The 17,757-nt window shown below is 34.1% G+C and overlaps 1 protein-coding gene across 3 annotated transcripts in view; it reads right to left on the bottom strand.

Moving 5' to 3' along the window:
• St8sia4 (ST8 alpha-N-acetyl-neuraminide alpha-2,8-sialyltransferase 4) overlaps positions 1-17,757 on the bottom strand; it is an 80,036-nt gene that overhangs the window by 51,772 nt on the left and 10,507 nt on the right. For all 3 annotated transcript variants that reach the window (XM_006529275.4, NM_009183.2, NM_001159745.1), the window contains exon 3: positions 14,060-14,317. In XM_006529275.4, the coding sequence (XP_006529338.1) occupies positions 14,060-14,317 (258 nt within the window). The remainder of the gene's footprint in view (positions 1-14,059; positions 14,318-17,757) is intronic.

The raw sequence follows: 17,757 nt of genomic DNA on the forward strand, positions 1-17,757 counted from the left end.
AATTACATGTCCTGTGCATTTTTAAAATAAGCATGAATACCTGTTTTTTCCTTTATGATGATTTATGAAAACCTGATTGCACTCATTTCTTGGCCTACTCTCAATTACTTATTTATACATTAATTTATATATGAAAATGACCAATATAGCAAGTTGTGTAGAAAAAAATTAATGAATTAGGAAAACAAAACAAAATGATGACCATCATCTGATGTATTTTATATGTGGATGTATTCATCAAGCAACCCACAAGCACTTCTCTCGAATTTTTAGAAGCACTATTTATGTTCCAAGCCAGATTTTGAAATGCCTATTTCTACCCAGATGGTAACATAGCTCTTACAAAATGAGTAACTTTTCCTAGATTCATCATTTAAGAAAAAGACATATCTTTGACCTTGTATTGAGAATGGCCAATAAAGCACTACTACCACATTGTTGGGACCCTAGCATTTCAGTGTGTAAGCCTGCAGCAGTTCTTCTCATTCTATGCATAATCTCTTCAAGTTTAAGTCCTTTAAGTCCCATATAGGTGTATATGTCTGCATGTGCAGGGGACCACAGAGGCCAGGGAGCTCAGAATTATGGGAACTGCAGCTACAAATGGCTGTCAGCTGCCTATGGTGTGTGCTGTGATTTGAACTCATATCCTCTAGAAGAGAAACTAATGGTGTTCAGTACGCTCTCTCTCTAGCCTGTGATTGAGGCTTCATGTTGTTTTCAATGTGCATTTCTGCGCTGTGCACAAAGAAGTGATGAGGTAACTTTAGTTTTAAAGGTAGTGTTTAATGGTCTCAGAAGTGGTACTAATGCAGACCATGATGGTTTAAAAAGAACCTTGCATCTGGAATTGTTTAGGTTAAAACAAATCTATGACCTGGCGCACCAATGTACCTATTATAGGTGACAAGTTGAGTCTATAGGTGTGTGCAGGACCATTCAAAGCCAATCAAGGAAACTAGACAGGGCTCAGAACTGGTAGAGGCTTCCCCTCAAAACAAAACAAAGCAAAACTAAGATGAAAAACCCTGTAAATCCCAATACATCCTTAAAAAGAGTTGACATCTAAGTATTACCAAGCACTGTCTAGGTGTAATGATAAGTAGAAAATAAATTTCAGTTTATAAAATAATTCCAATTTTTAAGGTTTCCCTTTTATTAAATTGTAACAGTTAAAACCCTGTCTATTTTGCTCCTTTTTGAAGAATCTATCTAATTCCATGAGAACTGAACTTTTAGAAAAACATCAAGCCTGGTCCCTTGGTTGCTTTGACTTCCTCCTCATCATGTGATTTCTTCCACACTTATTCACATCCCTGTGATGCCATTAGCCACTGGACTCTCTACAGACATCATTTATGAGTAACATTTTCAGAGGAGCTATGGGAAAATTTCTATTTATTCCAGGAAGGTCACCAGTGATAGACTAAATCAGTTATTCCACTATCTATCATGGTGTACCAGGGAGCTTAGTGGAATTTCTTATGGGAACATCAATGAAAGGTGAAAGGAACAAGGGCTACCTCAAAAGAGCAATATCACCAAAATTTTCAGTCCAGAAAATTTGATGAGTTTCATAATTGCATAGATGAAGTTTCTTTTAGTTAAAAATACAACCTCTAGATACTCCATCATTTCTAGAGACTGTAGAGAACTGGAGAAGAAGTACACAAAGCTGTGGAAGGCAGGAGAGACAGAGGAAAATGAGGGCAAGGGTCTCACAGTCATCTGTCCTGGTTAGTGTTTTTGTCAACTTGACAAAAGCTAGAGTTATGTGAGAGACAGAATCACAACTGAGAAAATGAAACTTTAAGATTAGACTCTAGGCAAATCTATAGGACATTATTTTGTTTAATAGTTGAGGCACGAGTGTCAAGTCCGCTGTAGGTTGTACCATAGATAAGCAGGTGGTCCTGAGGTATCTTAGAAAGCAGGCTGACCAAGCAGTGGATATAAAGTCACTTAACAGTGTTCCTTCATGGGTTCTGCTCCAGTTTCTGCCTCCAGGTTCTGGGTGTCATGGACTCTGCCTGGAGTTTCTGCCTTGACTTACATCAATGCTAGACATAGCTTGCAAGCTGAAATAAACTGAGTCTTTCTCAAGTTGCTTTTTGTCAGTATTTATCACTGTAGCAGAAGCAACACCCCAGAGACCTATCAAACTTGCTGGAGCCACACCTCTCAGAATCCTTACCTTGAAAAATCAATCAACCAACATATGACACCCATACAAACCCTATTCAAATATGGCAATTCCCAGCTAGGCAAAGGTTGAAGTCTCCTTGACTATCTCTCAAGATTTGAGTTAGCTGTCTGCACAATAGCCTTAGTTCCTTGCTGAGGACAATAAAAGTTACAACTCACATTTTTATAAAATGTGTGCTTTTTAAAGGCAAAATTCCAAATCCTCATTTACTCAATTCAGAATTCTGCTGTGCCAAACTTCACATATCAACATACAATATTCAGATATGGTAAAAAATCTATTACATTAAAAACAATTGCCCAAGTATTGGAAATCTTCTTAGCAGATAATTAAGGAGGTGAGAAACAGCTTCAATATAATGGGCACCAAATTAAGCATTCCAAATTGGAACAATTTTTCTATAGTACATATAAAAATTGTATCTGAGGAATCTAAGGAAATTAAAAGGGATCAGAGGATGTATTTGCAAAGTTAAAATTATAACAGCTTTGTGATGTTAATAATTAATAATCAAAACTAAAAGTGTTTAAAGAAAAAATGTATATTCCTGCAAAATATTCCATTAACATGGCATGTACAAAGCACAGCTAGCAAGGGACACTGTTGATTTGTAAAATTAATATTAATTATGAAGCGGAAGCAATTTCATGAGGAAATATGAGAAATTTGTTGAAGTGCTACCCTCTTTTCCATTTCCTACCAGAATCACCATCGTATACAGAAGTCTTTTTATAATGGAATCCTTTGTCTTGTTTTGAATATTATTCTATTCTATTTCAATTACTGCTGCCATGGTATTGTTGTTGTGTTATTCCTCTTTACATATATGACTACCCATATAAAATTGAAACTCCAAATAACATACATGCAACTTTATACCTATAACATTTGTTAAGCCATCTAATGCTGGATAGTTGCGGATGTTTTTATTACAGTTCATTGAGTGAATAAAACACTAGCATCATAAATGGAACAAATTAATGGAATAATTGCTTATATTTTAAACCTGAATCACTATCATAATATGATTGCATTTGTGAATCTTTGTACAAAATTTAACTTCTATCTTTTATGAGATTTTATGTTTTTGACTCCTGACTTTATTGTTTGTCTGATCATTTGTGTTAGTCACTAAACATAAAGGAATCAGTTTTGACCTTGTACCAGATGGTACATGTGTGAGTTAATGAGATCTTAAAACCACATATTTGATGAAGAATTAGTAATCATGTTTTATTAATGCAAAAACATGCCCCATTGATTTGCAAATCTTGAAGACTAGGGTTTAAACTATGCACTGAATCAAAAACATTGAACTCCAAACTTATCTCCAAACTTACAATTGGAAATGGTTTTCTGTACTTAAATAATATATTCTACCTTACAAAAACAAATAAAAACAATCAATACAGTATCTACAACAGAGCTATAATCCAAGCATTAATACATAAAACTATAGTTCATGAAATCTCAAAAATTCAATACTTAATTAAAAAGCAGTTCTTTGGGCTGGATAGATGGCTCAGCAGTTAAGAACTTTGCTACTCTTGGCAGATGCCCAAAATCAGTTCCCAGCATCAATGCTAAATGGCTCACAAGCACTTGTAATTCCAATCTCAGGAGGACCCAATGCCTCTGATGTCTGTGGGCACCCCTCACTCATGTGTACACCTCCCCCACTCTCACATAAGACATATTTAAATTGAAAATAAGTCTTAGCAGAAAAACAGTGCTAAGTCTCTTTTTGTAGAAACTCAAAATCCAGTCCTTCTTACTCTTTATTAGGTGCAATGTTCCTATGTACAATGTTTATAATTTTAAATGAACTTTTTCAATTAAAGCTAGTATTTTTACATTTTTAAAAATTTGGATTCATATTCACTGCACAGAGGAAATCTATTTACTTTACATGCACACACACAGAGACATGAGATCATAAAAACTGAAAACATTCTAACTAATAATAAGGAATTGTTTCAAAAATATGATCCTTGCAAGTCCTTTCCAAATAATTACTTAACAGTAATTATTTGACACCATACTGGCTATTAATTCATATTTTTACGTTTCTAGTAATAGATGAGTCAATTGGTATTTCACAACTGCATTTTATAATTCCAGGAATTTTAATTCTTGCCAGTAAAGTAGCAGATACAGTAACTAGGTTATACCCCCAAGAAAAGTGCCAAGGTCTTTTCCCTAAAGCCACCCTGAGTGATGATTTTGTACAACTACTTCTCTTCCTTCGTGTAATTCTTGTAGTTACTGGTTTTTCTTTACACTTTTCATATAATCTATGAACTCCCTAGAACTTGATCACATCTCATTTACATCACACCTCCATGAATCATTGAATGCTGGGATTGTTTTTCTTCATCTAAACAGATGTGATCAAATCCTGATTTTACATCTTAGGCAGCTGTCAGGCGATCATCAGAAGGAAGGCAACATTTCTGAACCAACAGAAACAAGAACCATATTAGGGACCATAACAATATGTGTTATTTCCACAACTTTGCTGATGGGGAAAAATTTTTGGCTATAAACTGTGGTAACAAGAAGGAAAAATTTCTAAACAATGTAAGCCCACGGGCCTTGTTGCAAAGACATCCATGAATCATAGGAAATCACAGGGTTTGAGAGTCAGAAATGAGTTCAGGAGACCATTGAGTTCAACTTCCTCATTAGGTGAGTCGAGAAAATGAATCCCAATGTTCATTGTCTCCTTTGTTAAGAGTTACACTACATTTAACTGCTGTGCCAGCAGTAGAATCCAGAGTTCTTTGTTCTCAAATGATGATCCTTTAAACTGTTATTTCCTGTTAGTGGTTATCCTGTATAGCACAATGGGACAGTTAACTATAAATATTGGCATCTTCTGTGTGTATGAGTTATATTTAGGATGATCACAATATAAATGTACTGTGTATTAGTCAGAAGTAATCTAAAGGATACGATCTATTTATTGAATAACTATGCTGAGCACTTTATGCTATGTTTGTCCTAGAAACCTTCATTATACTCCTAAATGCAGACTGAATTATTAAATATAAATTATTTTCTTTATACTATCTGTTTTTGTTTGAATTCACATTAAATCAGAGAGGTAATACATAAATACATGATTTAAATTGTTGTATAATTTTGATTAAGACATTTAGGCTTTAACGTAAAGCTCGTGAGTGTGTCCTGGTTACTCTTCTTCAAGATATTTAAATGTATTTTTTGTTCATAGAAAGATCTTAACAGAAAGACAGTCTCATGGTTAGACCATATACTACAACCTATTCAACCATATACATTTCAACTTGATGGTTTTAACTTTGGGTTTCATTTATTAAAAATAAAGTTTTATAGTCCTAGTCCACACTTTGAGTAATTATTGCTGCCCTTTGAAAGTATCAGATTTAAAGTGGCATTCTTCCTTCTGTCCACCATGGTGTCAACAAAAGTTAGGACATAATTTAGAGATGTCCTTAGTTTCACAGTAGACACACAATTAATGTTTCTCAATGTAGAAGATTCCTGACTCATCTTTACCATTTAAAGTTCTAAATGGGTTTTGTTGTTGCTGTTGTTGTTGTTGTTGCTGCTGTTTTAAATGTTTTTAGTCTGTGTAGAAAATACTGGTGGGATTTGACTAGAAAGAAGGCTGTGTTGTTTTTTGTTCCACATACTGACTACCTCCAAAGAAGCCCTACACATATGGGTCTATGAAGAAGTATACAAGGTTGACCTGTGTGTGAAGCACCTTTAGACTCAGATAGTACAAATTCAAATTCTCCATGATCAACCTTATATTTAATAGATGTCATAAAATGTCTAATCTTTCCTTAGAGTTTCATACTTATCTTGCTGATTATATTTTTCTTATTGTCTCCTCCTCACATCTGTAGCCTCTTTTCTTATCTCATCTTGGTACCCATTGTTTTCAGCATCACCTTTTGAACAACCTTGACATAAAAAGCCTAAATGCTCTAAACCCTGAAAGCCATTTGATATCTTCAAGATATTATAAGTGATGTATCATAGTCAAATGCTGTGCTCTGCTAATTTATTAGAAATACCTTCAGTCAATTTCTAAAAGGTGGTATGTAAAACGTAAGTGTCTATGCTCAGAAAAGGATCCAAACCTAAAACACCTCATTGCATATATTCAAATATTCTTAAATTTGAGAAAAACCAAATCAAATTGCTATCATAGTAGTAATTATTATTGTATGATAATTCCTTTTCAGCCTGAATCAATTGTATTCCCTTTGAGTTAATTGAGTTATTGGTTGAAACATCTTCATGAGCCTCACATTTTCTCCTACAACTGTTTAGATGAATATTTTCCCAGAACATGTGTAAAAGTAAGGTCAATCTTCCTTGGTCCTTTTGCTCTATATTACAAGTCCCACCACCCTATTCAGTCTTAAGAGTTCTCAATCAACATACTCCTGTATTGGCACACTAAAACCACTCTCCTTGTCCATGAATATTGACAATGCTATGTCCTTCTGCTTTTTGTCCCTTCTTTATATGCCAGCTGCTCTTCACCATTCAACTCAGACACAGCCCGCTTAAATGAACCTTGCCCAATTGCATGAACCTTTCCCTCCTTCTCCACTTTCTGTGCAGCAGTTCTGTTGAGTTTTGTCTTATACAGCAACTTGCATATGATTACTTCATGACCTTATGCCCTTGCCCCAGATTCTGTTCTCTCCGAATGTAGACATTTGTTTTCTTTAAATAAATCTACTTCAGCAGAACTCTTCATACTTCGATGGCTGATGATAAAAAATTATTTAAAAATCCAAAGCTATTATGTACTAAACATTTTTTGTTTGGCTTTGCATCAAAGTTTTTAAATATAGCATCCATGCAGAGAGGTATAATAGGTGAATCTTCTAGTTTTAAATAAAAACTGAAACCATATTTTTAAATCTATGGAAGAGCTAGTAAACTGGACATTTGGTAGCACTTTGTGTCAGAAAAGAAATTTCGTGACACAATGAATCAATTTTCTTTCTCCTTCTCTGCTCTGACCTAAAATGCAAACTTGCTTCCTCTAGTCACCCTTATTGAAGGGCTTTTAAATACGGCTTCTACAGTGTTTTTTTTTTTTTTCATTTATAGATGCTTATGTCTAGCATTCTGAATACATTCCTCTTCATCTATAGCAATTACAAATATAATAAAATTAATTAAGCCAAAACTCCAAAGAACTATAAGGATCTTCCTTGGGATATTTCAAAATGTCATGGAAATAATTAATAACATATAATTTTTCTTCAGCATCTACTTCCAAAATTGTCACTTCCTCTTGCATGTAATTTTCATTATGAACCCAAAAGAAAAGTAACCCCCAATCACATGATACCTTATGACCCTTGAAAACACTTATTATCTTATTATTCTTGGTTCTCCTACCTCATATTTTTTTCACTACATGTGGAATGACTAATATCCAGTGATTTCTTAATTTCTTTTTGTGCACTCTAACAATGCTTTTGTGCTTAAACAAAACAGGATTCATAAAACTAAAAGTGTCAAATGTGAATAATTTTAAGGTTCTTAGAAGATATTATCAACTTGATTTTGACAAAGTTCTACCTATCTGTATATCTGAATGTGTTTTCCTGAGATATCAGTTAATCTTTTACTACATATTATTTTTCTAAAAAACACTACTACATATACATATGTAATCTTTATTTTTAAAAATTATTAAACATGTTTTAAATAGTTTTAGTATTTTCTGTTTCCATTTTCATTATGTAATGATCTGATTAAAGGTGTCTTTTGGTCCAATATCTATCTGAAATTACTATTAAAGCAATGGATTAATTAATTGTAAAACTTGTTAGTGTGAGTTCCATTTTCAATAACAGATGCTCTCAGATGCCTTGTATGCTTGTAAAATGGCTGGGGCATTTAGTTTTACTCACGAGAAAATCATCAGATTTATAGTCAGCATCAGCTCACAGTAAAGACACATATACCATTTACTTTTCCCTTTTTACTCCCCCAGCAGAAAACTACTTGAAGTTTTGTGTTCCATGCTATACACTATAATGTATAGGTAATAAAAATGTTAATTTATTTCTTAATACAAATGTGAAAACAATAAAAAAATCGAGTTGATGCCAAATAAAGATTTATCTTTAAATGTGTTATTATTTTTGAAGTCAGAAATCAAGTTAAACATGATACTTAGGCAAATTCAATCGTAAGAACTTACTAAATTAACTAGTGCCCTATGGAAGCAAAGTAGACCAAATTCCCCTCTCTCTCAACAAACTTATTATCCACTAGGGATACTTGGAGACAAGTAAAGAAACTGAAAGCATGAGCTGGGCTCTTCAAAGAAAGCATCAACTCACTATTTGTACAGCTTTGCAGGTGTACAATGCATCACCAAGTGGGCTGTTTGTCTGAAACAGTTTAAAAGTTCTAGCTGGATCAATATAGACAGGGAAGTATTTTAAGGAAGAATGAAAATTTCAATAAATTCTAGCCAAATAATTTTTTCTGGACATTTAAGGGGAATAATGTCACTATTGCACAAGAATACAACAATAAAGGTCCAGAGGTATTTGTGGAGTGCCCACGAGTGAGAATATTATAGAGAGGACAACTACTCCGCAGCAGGGTCCCAGAGAGGAGTATACAACATTATCAAATGTTTTTTGTGTAGAATTTAGTTTTCCTATGATTACTACCAGAATCAAGATATCTAAGAGTAACCATATTGACACTGTTAAAAACAAAAGAAATATACTAAGTGAAAGATAGTAATGCAAGAAGTAACCAAATATCTATAGACTGACCCTTTTCAAAAGTGTAGAGAAGTTCATTGTTTTTTATTAAGATTGACACTATCTCAGTCTCTAGGCTGTGTGCCATGCTGTGTATCTAAATCTCTTATGCCCACATCTTTTAATTATCAACTACACAACAGTGTCTTTGGGGTAAATTTGATTTACTTTCATGTTCTATGGGAAAATACAGTTACATTTGGTCATTTTACTTCTGCCATAATTACTTATTTTCTTTTTCCTAGGTATTTCAAACAACATCAAAGAATAACTAGTGTGGCTACTAGAAGAGCCTGCTTCTTCAGCCACGGGAGCAGACACAATAGAAGTGCACTAGTTTGAATGAATTTTTCTCATTCATAATACGCAGGATACAGCATGGAATACCCGTTAGTAACTGTCTTCATTCACAAGTGATAATTATTTTTGTCTTCTCATCTATTATTCTTACTTTCTTTTCTTTTTTTCTTATTCAGAATAATACATTTTAACTGATAAGTGATCCTTGGCAAAACCAGCTGGTATTTCATGGTAAACAATTGCTAATAGCCTCTTTATTGTTTCCTTTAATAAATTACTACTTTCCTTCCCTGAGTATTGAGATCAGGTTTCGAATATGTTCTTTCAGATATTCTGTAGAGTATAACAAATGGCTTCCCTACAAATCTCTAGTACAATAAAGACCAAAGGAATGGACTGAACTGCTATTAAATTAATGGCCCCGTTTAGAAAGCAGAATGCTTTCTAAAATGAGCACTTTTAAAATTGTTTCTTGAAAAGTTGGAAAATTTTTTTCTCTTGGGAAAATCAGAAAAATCTGAACAATATTTTCACAATATACCCAGAATTGGTGTGCACTGACTTCTATTTTTGAAATTATTAAAAATGCACAAAATGGGAGAGAAAGGTTACTAGGATGCTTCTTTCATTTCCTTTATGAACATGTCTTATTTTATAAATAATGCAAAAAGCTTGCATACTTTGTTATTATGAAATTCCTACTAAACACTAAGCAAGCATAGTATGACAAAGAACAGAAACGCTTCTAAAGTCTAGAGCTAAGGGGCCTTGACCAACTTAAATACCCAAAAAACAGTCAATTATTTGTACGTTGAAAGGTTGTTTAAAAGCTTTGTCCAATGTGAATCTAATATATAGTTGACTTGTACCTCTCAATAGATTTGGCCCAGTTTTATTATCATCTTTAAAATTTCTGTGATCTTAGGGGAATAATATAACAGAGATGAGAGCAACTTAGAAAAATAAATCAGCTATGAAAAGACTTCAAATATTCACATACACATTAGCCTTTTTCCTGCAGACTAGCTCTAGGCTACAGAACACTAAATTTATGTAAATTCAACTTTATAAAAATTGTTTCATATCTCACATTTTACAAACTTCTACTGAGAAACTATAATACTGTAAGTCTGAAAATGTTTTCATGAGAAGGATGAGTCAGTCAACAGAGTTCTTCATTTTTTTTTTGTGCAAAAGCAAGTTGAAATAAAGACAAGAGATAGCAGTTCTATGATCTTTTACCCTAGAAAGATAGAATCTATGTATTCTAGTTGTGAATACAACCAATAAAGGCACAGATTTGATTGACATGCTGTTTTTATTAGTTAATGGATTTTATAGAGGGTATTAGCAGCCCAAATGTTATAACTTCATTTAATTTTAGGCCATAGAGATAGATATGCATATGGATATGGATATGGATATATAGATATAAGTGTAGATATAGATGTGTATTTATATGCATACATATGTGTATTGTATTCAATATAAAATATATATTATATTACATATTGCATTTAATATATGTACATATGTTATATATAATTTTATATATATATACACATATATATAAAATTCCTCTTATCTTTGGTTGTCTCTCAGAGGTTGTAGGACCATATTGCTATGCACTCCCCATATATAGAGCAAAATATTCAATAGATTTGGCTGCATACACCATGAAAACCTCATTGAAGTCCAGCTTTTATAGTACCAGAATTTACTATGCAAGCTGCCAAAAAAGGGATGTAATGAATAGTCCTACCTGTATGAACCACAATAATGACCAGGGTGGCAATATATCCCAAAAGGTACAGTAGTGCTATCCATATGTTGATGGGAATCAACAATTGTCTAATTGGACTTATGGCCTAACAACAGTAGGAAAATCAAACCTCATACTAGAACCTAGAAAACCATCTAGAGCTATCAAGGTAATGGATCCCACTCGCACTTACAAACTCCACCTTGCTAAAGCAGCAGAATTCCTTAGTGCACTCTAAGGCATCTCTTTCTACCCACAGAAAAGTGTAGCTCTTATCCCTCATCAAAGAAGAATATTACAGAAAACTACCAGTTGGAGTTTTCTATATCACAGATACAGATCTCTGATATAACAGAAACCAACAACTTTTGCATCTAAGGCTTAATAAACCCAAGGAAAAGGGAACAGAAAGAATATAAGAGTTAGAGGAACAAAGAGACAGTCATGATTTTGTCTCCTAGAAATCAAATGGATGCTACACTGTGACACTCCAACAATGTGATTAACTCTGTAAGACCTGAACACAGACATCAGCATGGAAAGTAGAAATCTCACTGGGTCTCTCCCATAAAAAAAGATTACACACGACTTAAGACTGCTGAGAAAATTAGGCTCACAAGGATGAGCCCCCTTATTGGTTTTCCAGTACAAAGTGGTCAGCCCTGAAAACATATGCATGCCAGCAACAAAAACAGACTCACAAGGTTGTACATATATTTGTAACAACAGTAAAAAGAGGCCATAGATTTGAAAGGGACTGGGGAGGCATGGAAAGAGGTGGCAGGAGAGAACATTGCTGGGCTTCAAGGGAGGAAAGAGAAGATGGAGGAGATGGAATTACATTTTAATTTCAAAATATTAAAGCTGAGTGTGGTAGCACATGCTTTTAATCCCAGTATTTGGGAGGTAAAGGTAGGCAGATTTCTGAGTTCAAGGCCAACCAGGTTTACAAAATGAGTCCAGAATAGCCAGTACTACACAGAGAAACCATGTCTCGGAAAACAACCAAACAACTAAAACAGAAACAACAAAAGAAACTTCAAATGAATGAATGACTAGAATAAAATGGAAATTCAACAAAAACAAAAGATGTATCATATATGTATGTTTGCATATTTAAATTCATTTTAAAGTCAAAGGCAAACATACAGAGACTTCAGTAGTGATAGTGTTTCAGATGCTGCAAGTAAGGAGTAGTCTACTGTCAGAATAAAGGAGTAAGCATGCAACTAGAGACCAGCTAAGGACTTAGTCCTAACTATGAGAGAATCTTTCAACTCGAAGATACCATTTATAGAAACTGCTGATGTGCTAACAGTCCAACACTAAGGACACTGAAAGACAAGGCTACTTTATGATAACTGTAATCTTTCCCACGGACCTGTGCCATGAACAAGAATTTGAAGCTTAAATAACAATTTATTTGTTTTTATTTACCATAATAATAATATAAAAGTCAGTAGAAATGAATAACAAAGCCAGGAAAGAAAGTGACAACCATGAGTTGATATAAAAGTGATCAATACTGGTGACAGGCATTTGCACATAGAAAGAAGTCTTATCAGCATCCAAAATAGGCTATGTCATCTTAATTACCCTGACATGCATATGTTCAGACTCCCTCAACAAGTGAGGCCTGTTTGAAGCAAATATCTTTCAGATTAATCACACTTTGAAATCTCCTTCTTCATGTCACCCACTTATCCTTGTACTGACTTATGTTAGCTGCCCTAAGATCCTATGCGTGTGGGAATGTTTGAATATTGTTCACAACTGTATTTCACCAAAACATCAGTGTTTAAAGCTCACTGTGGTCACTGTATATCTATTCATTCATTCATCATTTTTCCTAAGGATCTAAGGCATAACAAAAACCATACAGGCACTAGAAATGGACATTAAAAATTGCTTAATGTCTTTAGCTATCATCTGTTGCTTACTTCTTTAAGTTAATAAAAGGTTAACCAAACACATTATATGTCAGATACCAAATGAGTATGGTCAGTTATGTGAGAAAACTAAACTTGTAAACATATAATTTCAGTAGAACAAATAATGAGTAGTAACATTCTATTGATTGGCAATCTATTGATTCAGGACAATAGATACAAACACACAAACTTAGCTTTTTTCTTAAGCTGCAAAGTAATTAATAATAAGTAGTAAAATGTATTTATGTCTGTGACAGCACCACAGAGTAATCTTCAGTCAACAAATTAAGTTACACAAAACTAAATGATGGTTTATTTCTCAGCTGCTGGTGAAATGTGCCAATAAAATATGATTAGGTTATATTAAAGGAAGGTTTATTGGGAAGCTGCAGTGGGTCTGGTGAGTTCACTGGGCCCATGGACCAAGGCCAGGGAAGTTGTCTTAGGGAAATGGGTTAAGGTTAGGAGAGGGAGAGAGAAAGAGGGAAAGGGGCCTAAGCACAGATGCAGAAATGGAGGAAGGGAGGAGAAAAGAAGAGGAGAGAGGGGGAGGGAGAGAGGGAGGGGGAGGCCACATCTGGATTATATAAGGAGTAGCCTCTGGGGGAAAGGTAGCCTGGAAAGATCAGGGTTGGGGGCAGAGTATGTCAGGTGGATGCTGGGAGAATCTGGAGGCCAGGTCTGCTTTGATATGTAAAATATGCATCTCAGTCCTTTGTCCAAAGTCTAAAACCAAGCATTAAAGATTAAAAGAAGTATAAGAAACTATTGATTGTCTCTGTAAGTACTAATATAATTAACTTACTCTTGCCCATATCTTTAAAATCTTTTGTGAAGTGTGACAAGGTATTCGACTTTTCTTTCATAGATACAGTAATTAAATTTCTAATCCAAAATATAGGGTCGTTTAAATACATCACCATAACAGACATTCCACATAAATGGTGACGTTCTCAATCATTCTTAATGTTAATGTGAAATTTGAGCATTTCTCACAGTGTTCTAGGTAAAATGATGCTGAAGTGTATGCAGTCTCAAAGAACAGCAGGATGCTCACCTTATTACAAAGTTGTGGCTGTCAATCTCCTTTCCACATCCACTGTCTAGCAGAATGCCGGAATTTCCAACAACTGCACAGGTCTTAAACCTGCGGTTTTTCATTGGTGAAACTTCAGGCAGGAGGCTATGCAGATTGTGAGAAATATTTAGTGTCCGGCGTCTGTCCAGCACATAGTGTATGACATCACCAGGCTTAAAACTGCTCTTGACCACAGATACGTCACGTTCCGCATCTAAGAAACGAAGAATGTTCTTCCTGTATTTGGAATGCAAGCAAAGCTTTAGATTAAGGGCTGAGTATCTAAGAACCAACATCCTCATTTCTACCACAGTATATGCTATATAAGCTGGCAACTACTGCTCTTAAATTGTCAGCTGGTAAATAAATCAAGTAAATGCTATAGAAGATATGTTTTTGTTAAATCCTATGTGAGTCTAGAATAATTTCATAAATAGATATAATATATGCATCTATTGCTAAAGTGAGGAAATCACTCCATTTGTGAAAATATACTTGAGAAAGATTTCACTAGGTAAAATACTATTCATAGGGATGGCATTTGTATAAGTAGATCATTGCCTAGTGGTCTCAATTTTCTAGTCATTGCTTTTATTTAATATTGTACAGTGAGGTGAATAGTATTAAATTGAAATTATTTTGAAGTAGACCATTGACAAATTAAATTATTATAAATCCTCCCAAAATACATTTATCCAAATGGTGCATTAAATATGTCTGTAATTTTTCATTCATTCATCCAAGATGTAACATGGATTCAGTACAAGATACCCTGGTTAGACAGAGCATCAATTGTATGTATGAAAGATATTTAATGATTCCTCATGGTTTTTGTTACCTTCGTCTTTGTCTTTAAACATTCACTTGTGTTGTGGTTGTTGTTGTTTAGGTGGTTTGTTTGTGTTTGTGGGCCCTCGATAATCAGTTACGACCTTTCCATATTTTTAAAGAAGTCTAGTCATTTGTGCTGTTGGGTTAATCTTTTTAAACTGGATGTAAATGCTCTTGTGTGTGAACAGAATGTATGAGAGGAACAGAATCCCAACTCATCTCATCACTGTATTTTACACTCATTGTTTCCTAAAATTTAACTCTTCCTATATCTATTGTACACATTAATCATAAGATATAAGGTGCTGAGCAAATTACAAATATGTGCATATTGTAAATAGATGACAGACTATGAGAAAGTCGTCATAACTGGCTGGAGGTCAGGGGAAATGTGGCATAAAATAAAATGATAATGTGGTTTGTCTTTTAAACTTTGAAAGCTTAATATTGTACATAATAAATCGACTGGTCATGGAAAACTGGTTTAAAATTATTTAACTGTTATTTTTTTTAAGCTGCTAAAATAGGAGAATCAGACATGAAGTAGCCAGGTGGCAGGCAGCGAGGAAAGAAATCTGTGTCTTGACAGGCTCTGTGATCCAAACTGTGAGGCTATGCAATTTGTAGCTATCATCTTTCCCTGCACCCTGCTTGGTAAGAAATGTGAATATAAATTATAGCTGTCCAAACAAAGGTGATAAATTATCTTTCCATGTACAATGAGAGACTTAACTGATTCCCAAGGACTATCTGTGATTGAATTATGGGATGGAGGGCTGATTTAGCATGGTTTTAAAATACTAAAAAGAAGCCTGTGTTCAGGAGCGATCTTCTGAAGGATCCATTCATGGCTGTAGCTAATACACCAGGATCAAGTAGCCTTTGAGGAAATAATGACAAAATCTTAGGATATGGCCTAGAAGAGTCCAAAATGATTTAATTCCAAAGCTACCAATCACAAAGCAGCAAGAAACAATCTGAAGAATTCTGTAGCAGAGGCTGGAAAGACAGATGTTATTTACCAATGTGCTCTTAAGTCAAGCTTCCAGCTTCACAGGGATAAAAGTCAGTTCCTGAGAGTAATATGTAAGATAAAAGAGACATATTTTCCTTTTGTGCTACTATGGTGTGTGCTATATGACACTGAGTAAGTTTCATTACTAAAAACAAAATATTACAACAATCTAGTTATTCTCCACAAACGGTAACATCTACTATCAAAGTGGCACCATAGTCTTCCATACTCATTAATTAACTACCGCTTAATTACCTGGGGGGAAATGAGAAGAGCTTGACACCTATAGTTTAGCACTTTTTGTTTGCTGTGAAGATGACAAGGTTGTCTTGTAGATAAAGACTGCACGGATGTGGTTAAATCATCGAAGAGGGTGATGTGACCGTTTCCCTTTGAACAAAACTGAAATGGGCTGTCACAGATGCGTTTAAAGATTGTGCTCAAAAGCAGTAGCGTGTTTGGCAGCTTGAAATGAATAGATTGGAGCTGTAGGTATTAAAGAAGATTCTGTAGCTTAGAAATCCAAAAGCAAAACTCCTTTCACGACATCAAAACGTTACACTTGCTGGTATGTGAACTGACAAGAGGGGCTTTCCTACAGAAATGTCTTTTCTTGGTAATAGAAACTTAGAAGCCAAATCATTTCAAAATGTGATGCACATGTAAGCAGAACACCAGTGCTTTATACACCCTTAGGGGGAAAGTCTAAACGATGCTTTGAAAGTTAAACAAAGTGTTAAAGTAAGTAAACTTACTAACTTTCAAGAGAAAACAGTAGTCAATGAGATAAAGTTATTAAGCACATATGCCAATGTTATAAATTTTTCTAATTCCGAGTGATAGGTTTAGCAGTAATTTATCTTTACAAAGCATCAGTCAAAAAAATAACAAAGTACCTTTAAAAGCAATGACAATCCAACTGTTCTAGACTAATGAAAATTAAAACTTAAAAAAATTTAAAACATATTTAATGTAGAATGTGCAATTTTAACCTGGAAAATTTTTTAAGAAGGGACTTTGAAGTATTTTAAATGATTTTTTTGAATGTTTTACTCCTTATGTTTAAAAAACATTTAATTCCCAATTTGGGGCTCAAATTTATGCATGAAAAGTTATTGAAGGTAAAATTGTTGATAAAAGTGCGTAAGATGTTGGTAATTACTATGAATGAACAATATTGTGACTTAGAAGCACAGCTCTTCTTCTCACTTTAGGAGGCTAAAATCATTTTATTAGCTTATATATGCAATGGAACATAAGAAATTCTGTAAATTTCCTAAAGACAGTCATCACTTAAACGATGAAAGTATGGAGGGAGAAAAATATTACATAAATGTAATTATGTAAATACCACAGGAAACAAGAAACACTCTTCTTAGAGTAAACTGAAAATCTTTTAGGTTTCATCAGAAAGACATGAATGGTTTCCTTTAAGACACAATATGAATTAATTTTGATTAACACCAGAGTCAGCAAACTTGCTTGAGAAACAAAGGGAAACCCAGCTTAACTTCCAAGCTCACAGATTTGGAGTTCAATAAAAGTATATTTAGTGTTCAAGCTGTAACTTTTCAAGTTTTATCAATAGGTGGCCAAGCCAGTAACAGATATTTAAAGTCAGGGATTATGTTTTATATTTCAAAAAATAAATAAATAAAGGACAAAAGATTTCTTAGATCTTCAGCTGTCACTTGCTCACTCTGATTTAACTTCCTGCCTTCTTAGTTAAACCAACGTCAACTTTACAACTCGTTTTAAAATGAATGGTAACTGAAAAAAATTTAAAATGTTTCGTTTTCAATGAGACTGAAATATTAGTCACAAAAAGTAT

The sequence above is a fragment of the Mus musculus genome, chromosome 1, assembly GCF_000001635.26.
Source record: "Mus musculus strain C57BL/6J chromosome 1, GRCm38.p6 C57BL/6J".
Lineage (NCBI taxonomy): Eukaryota > Metazoa > Chordata > Mammalia > Rodentia > Muridae > Mus > Mus musculus.